Raw genomic sequence first — 10,968 nt, 5'->3', positions numbered from 1 at the left:
TGTGCCATCTCTCAAACAGCCACACCTTCTACCCTCTCAGAGGTTTTGAATCTTCACTTTCTACCACCCAACCTCCTGTCCAGGCCCTGAAGGACCTCCTTCCACTCTCTCAATGATACTTCTTCTTGGATGCCTTTTTGTGCCCTGACACCGTCTTTGTGGGTGGCTGTCTATCATACAGTATTGCTATTTATGCCATTTAGTAATCTGCCTCTGTCTACTCTGTCCCTTAAACTCCAAGCTTGAGAACACAGGGAGGTACTTTGTCCCTTAACAGTGTTTTTACTTCAAGTTTCTACAGATTGCACATGCTACATTCACTGATGATATTTCAACCAAATCTTACTTCAAACAGCATCTCCAATTCAACATACTTGTGTTCCAGAAAGAGATCATGAAGATAGCACCTCCTCACACAACACAGGACCAGGAATTAAAGCTAGCAGTGGCCCTCTATGTTATATGTTAGTCCCTGTCCTGAATTCAATCCATCTCATCATTTGATCAGTCCCAGGACTAGACAGGCCTGACTGGACATTTGTCCTACCTTGACAAACCTGTGAGATTATCTTTCTTGAGCAAAATTTAACTATCTGATTGGGTTTTGTTTTCTTTGTTTTTTCAGAGCTGAGGACCAAACCTAGTCCTAGGCCTTGTGCTTACTAGACAAGCGCTCTACCACTGAGCTAAATCCCCAACCCCAAACTACCTGATTGTTAAAGGCAGTGTTTATCTGAAGACTCTGGTTGGTGGACAAAAGAAAGATACATAGGAATAATACTCATACCATTTTGTGCACGGAGGGAGAAACATTCTAATCATGATGTTGAGAGAAGACAGAATAAAAATTGAGAGAAAGTAAAAGTGTTAAACCTCCTTAGATCTGTTTAGGGATGCAATATCCAAAGAATAAGTCAGTCTTTGGAGCACATGGGACTAGGAATTGGAGGACATTGAGATAGGCAAGCTGTCTTTACAGAAGCCATGACATGACTGGTGTGGGGTGGGGAAAGGCTTCTTAAAAAATGATTGAGCCTTCAAAGACAATGGCAGCTGAACACTAAGCAAAGCAGGGACTTTTCACTACATGTGGACTTTAGACACTGTCCAGGCACAGAAACACACAGCCAACTCTGTTTCTCCACCCTGGCAAATGCACTCATGGTCAAAGCTGGAAAAGGTCTCAATACATCTAGAAAGCATTTCTTAAGGAAATAGTCTCAGTGCCCAACACTGAGAGGCTTGGAGCGCAGCAGCAGAGGAGCAGTCCCTGCATTTCGAAAATGATAGCATGTTTATGCATCTCTGCTGTGCTGAAGGCCAGCTGGGCGGGCTACTGGCCAAATAAAACATCTCAGCAGCCATCAGTGAGCAGCGGACATGTGAACGCAGCCTGGGGAGTTCTGGTGCCCACAAACCACGTTACCCATACCGTCCAGAAACCTGGGGATATTAGCCTAGCACTTGGGTAGAGGGAGGTAGAGAAAATCTGAAGAGAACTAGCCCAGGTGCTATGAGATGTGAGGATGCTGATAGAGCCAGGCGTCCCCGCGAGTCCTCCACTGTCTGTGGAATGAGGAGGTTCCCAAAAAGAAAAGTCTCCACGGGAAAGGGGGATGCTGATACTCCAGGTATCTTGCTGAAGTGCTTGTACTGAAATTGATCTCAGAAGATCTAAGCTGAGAATCTGGCTCTGGTCTTCTTAGTTGAATTTTCTCATCAGTGAGATATGAATAACAGTAAGCCACTGCGAGGACAAAATGAATTTCTGCAGGTCGAAGGGACCTAACCAGCAATCCTACACCTCTAATCATTTTGAACTGTGGGTGATCCAGGTTAAGGTACGGGGGGGGGGGTAAGGATGTATCTCAGTGTCATCCATAAAATGAGTATTAATTATAATACCAACATTAATTATAATACCAACATTTGATCGGTCCCAGGACTCAGCAGGCTGACTGGGCATTTATTCCTACCTTGGCAGGCCTGTGTCATCATCTTTCTTGAGCAAAAGTTTAACTGTTTGACTGGCAAAGGCAGGGTTTAGCTGAAGCTTCTGATTAGTGGATAAATGAAAAGAAATCAAGACCTGCAGATACACCACCTTGTGCACGGAGCGGGAAGCATTCTAATCACGGTTTCCAAGGGCAGAAAGAGTAAGTAGTACCTATTAGAGGTATTGGGGAGAATTAGATAACACAAATACAACCTGTGGCAGGGGAGATAGTTCGGTGAGTAAAGCCCTTGCTTCACAATCCTCACAGACTGAGTTCAGATCTCCAGAGCCCACATAAAAGCTGGGCTCAGAAGCACAGTGTAATCCTGGCAGACATGAGAGAGTCACTGGAAGCTCACAGGCCAGCTAGCCTAGAAAACACAACAGTGAACATCGGGAGAGACCAACACTGGAGCTGATCCTCCGATGGTCACATGTGTACACAGGTGTCCATAGTCACACACACAAAACCTGGGGCCAGGCCAGAGGAAGCATTCATTATAAGTTTGACAGTTACGTTGCTTGATACCATTGCCTTTATTTTATCTATGCAGAAAGAGCCAGTGGGACACAATGAGGGCATGAGACATGGAGACAAGGAATCAAAATCCCGAGTGAAAAATGAACCTATGTAATTGTAGGGACGTGTCCTTGAGCCGGTCACTTAACTTCCTTTTCTTCTCTATAGAATGAAGATGATAAAAGCCATCTCTCCCTGGGTTTTGTGGAAGGTCACATATGTGTTGAAAGGTCATCATTATCTATCAAGAAGTGTATGTGTATGAGTGTGTGCGAGTTAGTGTGAGTATGAGTCTGTGTTGTGGTGTGTGTGTGAGTTTGTACGTATGTGTCTTTACTACAATAGCTTACAACTAATAAGGGCTAAACAGCCCAACAATGCCACATATTAGAGAGGCTGAGAAGCTGCACCGTTCAGTTCACACGGCTAGATACATCTGCAGCCCTAACTAGGGACTGAAGTCCTAGAAGATTCTTTGGCAGTTGGTGATCTTCGGTCCATGCTGGAATCCAAAGAAGCTGGAGCCCGAGGTCAGCGAATGATGGAAACTCCACTGCCAAGCACTCGTCACAGATGAGTCTGTGCAGTTGTCAATGCAGCAGACAAGCAGCACCCTTTCTCCCTGCTCCTCTCTACCCACAGTGCTACTCGTTCCCCTCGATTAATCTTTCTTAGAAATACCCCCTTGGCAGACCTTCCCTGAGCTGTTCTCTTCAGTTCATTCCAGATCCAATCCAGTTGACAATCAGAGCTAGCCATCACAGAAGGCAACCCCTAGCCTAAGGAAAGTGAATGGAAAAGTATAAGCCAGGAGGAGGATAGCTTCTTCTACTTGTGCTGCCTACACAAAGCACCAGATTGGCTAAGCAGCTGCCAGTGAAAGGAAGATCAGAGGCCAGGGACAAGGTGCTGTCACAGAAGACAGTCTCTGGTGACATCTTCATGACTCAATGATGGGACAGCAGCTGGCCGCTGTGTCCTCTCTTGGCTTTGTGTACACAGGCAGAGTGCCACAGGTTTCTTCCTATTCTAAGGAGCATGACCATGAGGTTAAGGCCCCATTTTGACCTCACTTCCCTCCACCACGCACTGCTCCAATACATTCTTGTTGCCATATTGCAAACAGGGGCCTCAACAAATATGGATTTGACAGAGGGCCGGGGCAATCCAGTTCATAATACAGGCCATGTATTACGCATTAAATCCAGAGTAAAGAGTTAATGCTCTGAAAAGAAAGCCCAATTTCTTCAATGGATCCTGAGGCATCCCTTGGTGATAGTCCTGGAGCAGGAAGCACTGAGAGAAAGGGTTGGCTGGATACGTCCCACACCTTCTGACCCCTTTTTCAGTTGACCTCACATTCAGTCTGTGTCTGGTCACCATATTCTCTTTCATTCCATCGATAAAGCGGTTGGCTTCCCCCATGGAGAAGCAAGCAAAAAAATATATTTTTCAAAAGTGAAGTTTTGGGTTTGAAAAACCTCTAAAGTATCCGAGGTCCCTTCAAACCATGTGAAGGGGAGTGCTCTTAAGTAAATATTTGAGTCGACTCAGATTTTAAACAGCAGAGATGGATGGAGTCATTTTATTGCAGAATTATTAAAAAGCTGTTTATCCCCAACTGAACAGAAACACAGATCAAATCCAAATGGCAGGAATGTGAACAGGGTTTGGGATAATATGGTAAGAGTGTCTGGGGTAACTACTCTGGAAGTTGAAGCGCTTCAGCGTGTTAAATTAAGTCCTCTGGCACCTTTTAAAATCTAAGAAAATCAGCTGCATGCTTCTTTAACAGGCTAGAGTTTGGGTGAAAATAAACAAAACTTTTAAAAATCATCCCAGCTTTGAAACTAAACACCTGATCACAAACTATTTCTGCAATACCCACTGCCCTTGAATGGTTACAATTTATTCATTCAATAAATATTTATTCTATCCTTACTATGTGCCAAGACAGAACATCAGATCCTGGTGATATCATCGGAAATGAAAACAGACATTGCCTTGCCAAAAGACAGATCAACCATTGGCACTGGAACCTAACTGACATGACTGGAGCTGGGAACCCAAAAGTTAGCCTGATACCCAAGCGGGTTCTAGGTTAGGAACTTACATCGGGGACCACACATGAACCAGATATGTGAGCTGAGATCATAGTGAGTGAGATGGCAATGTCCCACATCTCCGACTAACAAGGAGATTGATGCTACTTTGAGTCTGCCCACCTGGGAGGAAAGGAGAAGCCACTGCATTATGCTTCCCGACTTTGTTGGGATGGATGTGAGGCAGAAATAACAGAGAAACATCCATGTAAGATGGCCAAGAGAAAAGCAAACCAGAAAGTGAGAACTGGCTTGACTGAAGCCCGCCTGGTGACAGCGGAGTGGGTACGGCCTCTTTTGTACACGAGCATTTTAAAAACTCCTGAATCATACATACACCACAAGGTCCCAGGACCCAGTGGATTTGGAATGTTGCCTTCTGACCTTCAGGAACCCTGTGCTGTCTCATACAAGAATTCCCATGGCCTTTTGTCAGGAGGCTTGCTCTCTTGACCGTGGGAGAAAACCAAGAAGTAAGAAAGAAAAGATAAAAATTGCATATATAGATTTATATGTATGTTTGTGTGCCTGCATGTATATATTTACATGGCATGTGTCTGGGAACCCACAGAGACCAACAGGAGGTGTCGGGTCCACAGAAGTGGAGGTGCAGGGATTTGTGAGCAGCCCAAGATGGTTGCTGAGAACGGGACCTGTATCGTCTATAAAAGCAGCCAGTGCTCCTGACTGCTAAGCCATCTCTCCAGCTCTGGGAAAGAATTCCTTTAGTGCTATTCCTTCTGGGAACATCCAACTTAAATGATGTCTGTTTTTAAGAAGAGAGGCTGAGGAAGACAAAGCTAGCTCAAAGACAATAGGCCTATTTGTCTGTCCTATGTATCTGTTCTATTTAAAAAGCAAAACAAACAAACAAGAAACCTCACAGAACTTTTATTACAGAAAACCTGTGGCCCCCGCACAGGCTGCTTTTGAGCCTGCTCTGCCTGCGGTGGCACTGACGCTGACCCCAGCTGATGAGACGGCTGCTCCTGTGATAGGTAATGGGACTCTAGCAAGTTGCCCATTTCTCAGCTTTAAGGAATGGAGAAGAAAGATGATGTCTGAGCTCAAAAAGAAAAAAAAAACTGATGTACGTTAAAGAACTTTATGTGACTTGCACCGTGTGTGTATGTGCGTGTGTGTGCATGTGTGTGCGTGTGTGTGTGTGCGTGCGCATACACAAGCATATGTAACATTTTTTTTACCGATATACCAATTCCCAAGGTAGAAGAGACCCAGAAGCGCTCTTCAGTGGTAACCCCTCCTTCCCTGATGCGTGTGTCCCCTGTAATAAATTGCCCTATGAGTTTTTACCCCAAGAACCTTCAACTCCCCAACGGACAAGCAATTCATCTAGAACATCAATGCTTGGTATCCACTGAGCATACACTAAGCAGCTGACACTATGCCAAACTCTCCCCCTGCACGGTCTGCTGTGTCCCCATTTTACAGATGAAACAACCATGGCCTGGAGAGATAGAGGAACGTGCATGAAGTCACACAGCCAGCTAGGAGCAGACCCGACAGCCCCGGTTCTGGGTGGAAGGATATAAGCTCTGCTGACCACCCCTACACTAGCTGCCTTTGAGCCTGCTATGCATCGGGTGGTACAGACCCTCACCCCTGCTGGTGAGACGGCTGCTCCTAGGCTGGGTAATGGGACTCTTTAGCAAGTTGCCACATCTGCTGAGCCCTAAGTGGCCTCTGTGGAGATCCTACTCATTCATGCTGTGTCTCCTGCTGGAGCTTCACAAAATAGGAAAGCACTTGACTGGATAAAGCGCCTCGGGTGTCAGAACACAGCAACAGATTCACTTTTTTTTTCTCTCTCTCTCTCTTTGCTCCAGATCCAAGTACCTGGGCTCCACGGAAGCATGTATACCCAGGGCTGGAGGCGGGTGATTCCCAGGGCCAATCTTCAGACTTGGCTAACCCAGCAGAGCCAGAGTCATCTGGGGTGTTTGGGGAAATCCTAGCTCCTTTGGCAGAACACAAATCGGTAGATGTAAGCCCAGGAGTCCATGTTTTTTACAAGTTACTGTGGGATTCCATTCAGAAATAAAGAAACCTGTTGTTATAAAGAAAGAAAATCTTAGCTCACGGAGAGCCATTTCTATCTCAAATTCACAGGGCTCAATTCCAGCTAGTTCCGTATGAACACACTCCCTTCAGTCCTGATGCTTCTAAGTCAAAAAAAAAACTGTCTTGAGACAGCCAGTTATTAGTCAAAGGCAAGGACAAGAATACATAATCCATGTGACAAGAGATGCTATTAATCAGTAACACACATGGGGAAATGTTTAATCCCAATATCTATTAAAAATGCAATCAAAACAAGGCAGAGCATTTTATAGCCATCAAATTTAAGACTAGCAATGCCCAACTTTAGGGAGGTTATAATGCAGTTGGTTCATTGCACACACACTGCTTGTAACCATTTAAGCTGATAGAATATTTTGCAAAACAATGCAACACCACAAATCAAGGGCATTGGATGGGGTCTTAGAAAAGTGACTGCACTATGGCAAGGCCGATGCATGTGATGGAGTTCTGAGATACAGACAAGACTTGTTGCCTTCAAGAACATAAGTGCATGAGCGCCATGATTCAATGATAAAGGTGAGTAAGTGGTCATGATGCATATCATTGAGTGTCCATATGATTGAGGGCTTCTCAGCTCTACCTGGAAGTTCACAAAAGGTGTTCCTGGAAAGGCCGAAAATTGATCTAAATCTGAAGGAATGGCAATTCTACCTGTGAAGAAGTTTGAGACAAGCACTACAGGCAGAGCGAATGTTCCAAGCAGACACTCAGATGCTTGCAGGCACTTAGAGTATGCAAAACACCAGAAGAAATGTCATGGCCACAGGCACTACAGGGAAGTGAATCAGGGCCACAGAGGCTCACCTGTGGTCTGCTAAGGGTCTTGTCCTATAAGCTATAAGGAGGAGGTGGAGAGATGGTTCAGTGGTTAAGAGCACTGACTGCTCTGCTCTTCCAGAGATCCTGAGTTCGATTCCCAACAGCCACACGGTGGCTCACAACCATCTATAATAGGATCTGAGGCCTTCTTCTGGTGTGTCTGAAGACAGCGACAGGGTACTCATATACATGAAATAAATAACTCTTTTTAAAAGAATAAGTCATCCCTCTTGCCGCCGCTGCTTCTGGCGCTGCCGCTCCCGGAGGAGCTCCCGTCACGGTGATGGGGTCTCGGGCCTCCACGTTACTGCGGGACGAAGAGCTCGAGGAGATCAAGAAGGAGACTGGCTTTTCCCACAGTCAGATCACACGCCTGTACAGCCGCTTCACCAGCCTGGACAAAGGGGAGAACGGAACTCTCAGCCGGGAAGATTTCCAGAGGATTCCAGAACTTGCCATCAACCCACTGGGGGACCGGATCATCAATGCCTTCTTCTCAGAGGGAGAGGATCAGGTAAACTTCCGAGGATTCATGAGAACTTTGGCTCATTTCCGACCCATTGAGGATAACGAAAAGAGCAAAGATGTGAATGGACTGGAACCCCTCAACAGCCGGAGCAACAAACTGCACTTTGCTTTCAGACTTTATGACTTGGATAAAGATGACAAGATCTCCCGCGATGAGCTGTTACAGGTACTGCGAATGATGGTCGGAGTGAATATCTCAGATGAGCAGCTGGGCAGTATTGCAGACAGGACCATCCAGGAGGCTGACCAAGATGGAGACAGTGCCATATCTTTTACAGAATTTGTTAAGGTTTTGGAGAAGGTGGATGTAGAACAGAAGATGAGCATCCGATTTCTTCACTAAAGGGCAGAGACCAAATTATTCTTGCTTTCTAGTATTTAAGAACTGAAACTTCCTTCTGTCCTCCAGCCCCACCCCATCCTGTCATCCCCCTTTCCCAGAATACTACAGCTCCTGCATGACAACCTGAAGTCTCTCCTGTCCATACAAACTTGCCTTTGGTGTATAAACAGGGCGTTACAGAATGGTACCCTGTCTATTTCTGTTCGGTATCCACCCATCAGTCTTTATTGTAAGTACCAACTTCCCCTGTTCTACTGCTCAGTGCCACGCATCCGTCCTGTCTGAGGAAAGAAACAGGGACTCATGTCAAGAACCAGCCAGCAAAGCTCCCACTAGATGGGACCATATCCATGCTGCCTTCCCTTCATCAGCCCTCCATCATGGTCCTGTGTGCTGTGTCCTGTGTCCTGTGTCTGTTTCTTCCTACCTCTCTGTCATCCAGCCTTCTCTCCTCAGTCTTTCAGCTGTCCTCCTGTCGTTGAGATTCCCTGCATTCTACTTGACTCTGGGCTCTGCTGGTAAGCCTGTTTCTGATGTCGCAGGATAGTTAGTGGTCTGGTGATCTGTATCAACCTTCTGATGTGGGATATTGCCTATCCAGGAGCTATTGCTCTGTCGTCACAGGGCTTATGAGCAGACATGTTCTTAAAAGGTAGTCATGGTGAGGCTTGTAGAGCCATGTCTCCTAGGTGGCTTCCCAGGTCTCTCTACCTCTGACTTTTTATTTTCAAATATATTTATTTGGCTTTTCTGGGTACAGTGTTGACATTCAGAAAATAGTCTAATGCCTGCCAGTTTGCTTCTCTTTGGGACATTGTCACCACCCAAGCGGCTGTTCTGACAATATGGTAGAGGGCCTTCTTGTGTTTTCTGACAAGGATGGGCACCCTGGAGAGCTGCCCACATTTGCTCCACAGCATGGGTTATGCCTCAGTGTTCTGTACACTTGAAGATTCTTCACATTTCCAAACAGAAAGACTAGTGTTACAGAAGTGCCTGACTTACCTCAGTCCTAAAGAATTAGATTGTCCTCAGTGTCTTAAAGTTTTGTACAAAACTCTGAATGAATTTTATACTTGGCAAATTTTAATGCTGGAAGATGTATAGTCAGTTCATAATCCTGGTCCAGGCACTGTATACATCGAATGTATTGTCTCATGAGCTTCCTAATGACACGACCTTCCTAGCTCCTTGTGAATACTATACTATGCAGATCCCTTAGAAGCATGGGACCTGGGACTGGTGGCACCAACTGAGGTGACATTCTCTGCCAATGTCAGCTTGATTTAGATGTCACTGCATCAAGCTGCTTCCGCCCTGTGTTCCTGTGAATCTGCTCTTGGCTGGCTTTCTCTGGTGTTGCCTGCTTGCTTGCTTGCTTTGTTGCTTTGGAAGGCTATCCAAGATATATAAGCAATTCTTTAGGAAATAAATTGCTGTTAACCCAAACAAACAAAAACACTGCAGATGAGATGGGTAAAGGCAAGCAGTGGGGGCGTGGCTAGGACAGATGGCTAGGGTCTACATGAACTGGGGAATTCTTTTGAAATATGTCAGACTTTGTGATCAAATGATGTGATATAAGAATTGTATAAAGGGAATAATTGTCTGATACTGATCTGTTTGAGAAGTACTTCAGAAGCATCTTGATTTAATTATTTAAAGTTTCTAAGATTATGCCTCCCTTGGCTGTATAGCAAACTGTTTTTATCCACAGTTGTGCCTTATTGTCCCATTAAAATTGTATTCCTCAATCCACCAATAAATTAATTGTCGTTAAAACAAAAAAAAACAAAAGAAAAAGAATAAGTCATAAGGAATCAATGGTATCCTTCAGGAAAGGGAATTTTGCTGTTGCATAGAGGACAGCAAAAGGACAAGAGTAGAGAGGTTAAACAGAAATGTGGCCACAGTCCAGGCAAGAGTGAAGTCCTCACATGGTAGTGAAGATGGGCAGTGGAATAGAAGCCCTCAGCGGAGGGACAGAAGGTGTAGCCAGTTGGTTTCTAAGGGCAGCAAAGTCTGAGATTTCGATCTGAGTGAAGGATGTTATTGGCACGTTTTCTTCCATCACAGCATGGGAGTCCATGGAAGCAAGGGGGAAGGAACCAGGAGTGAGGCAGCAGAGAAACTGGGTTACAACCCAGCCTTGATGGAGGCCTCAGCTAGCCTCTGGCAAGCACTGACACTGACAGAATCCTTCAGAGTCATTCATATTGAAGATCAGCCATGTCTGTACATTACTGTATCAGTCATAGAATCATCCCGGGGGAGGGGAATCCAAGCTTTGGGAGGGGACTGTATTGGATATTTTTCTGTTGCTGTGATTAAACTCTTTGCCTAATGACAATTTAAGGAAGAGAACATTTGTTTTGGTTTTTGATTCCAGAAGAATCAGAGTCTATATTGCCAGAACGAAGGCATGGCGCAAATGACAGGCATACATGGCAGTCACAAGAAGCTGAGAGTTTACATCTTAACACACAAATGTGAAGGAGAGAGGAGAGAGGAGAGAGAGAGAGAGAGAGAGAGAGAGAGAGAGAGAGGAAGAAGAAGA

At 45.3% G+C, this 10,968-nt stretch overlaps 1 protein-coding gene across 1 annotated transcript; it reads left to right on the top strand.

The window, feature by feature from the left end:
* Positions 1–7,770: 7,770 nt before the first annotated feature.
* Chp1l1 (calcineurin-like EF-hand protein 1 like 1) lies at positions 7,771–10,220 on the top strand. The gene has a single exon (XM_039111030.2). The coding sequence runs from the start codon at positions 7,824–7,826 to the stop codon at positions 8,409–8,411; it is 588 nt and encodes a 195-aa protein (XP_038966958.1). The 5' UTR covers positions 7,771–7,823; the 3' UTR covers positions 8,412–10,220.
* The last annotated feature ends 748 nt before the right edge of the window (positions 10,221–10,968 follow it).

This window comes from Rattus norvegicus, chromosome 5 (genome assembly GCF_036323735.1).
Source record: "Rattus norvegicus strain BN/NHsdMcwi chromosome 5, GRCr8, whole genome shotgun sequence".
NCBI classification, from domain to species: Eukaryota; Metazoa; Chordata; class Mammalia; order Rodentia; family Muridae; genus Rattus; species Rattus norvegicus.
The sequence above is the reverse complement of the archived record's forward strand: the minus strand, read 5'-3'. Positions and strand labels throughout refer to the sequence as shown.

What these genes read in the sequence shown, in the direction of transcription:
- Chp1l1 (XM_039111030.2), top strand. Translation starts at nt 7,824, where the DNA reads ATGGGGTCTCGGGCCTCCACGTTACTGCGGGACGAAGAGCTCGAGGAG.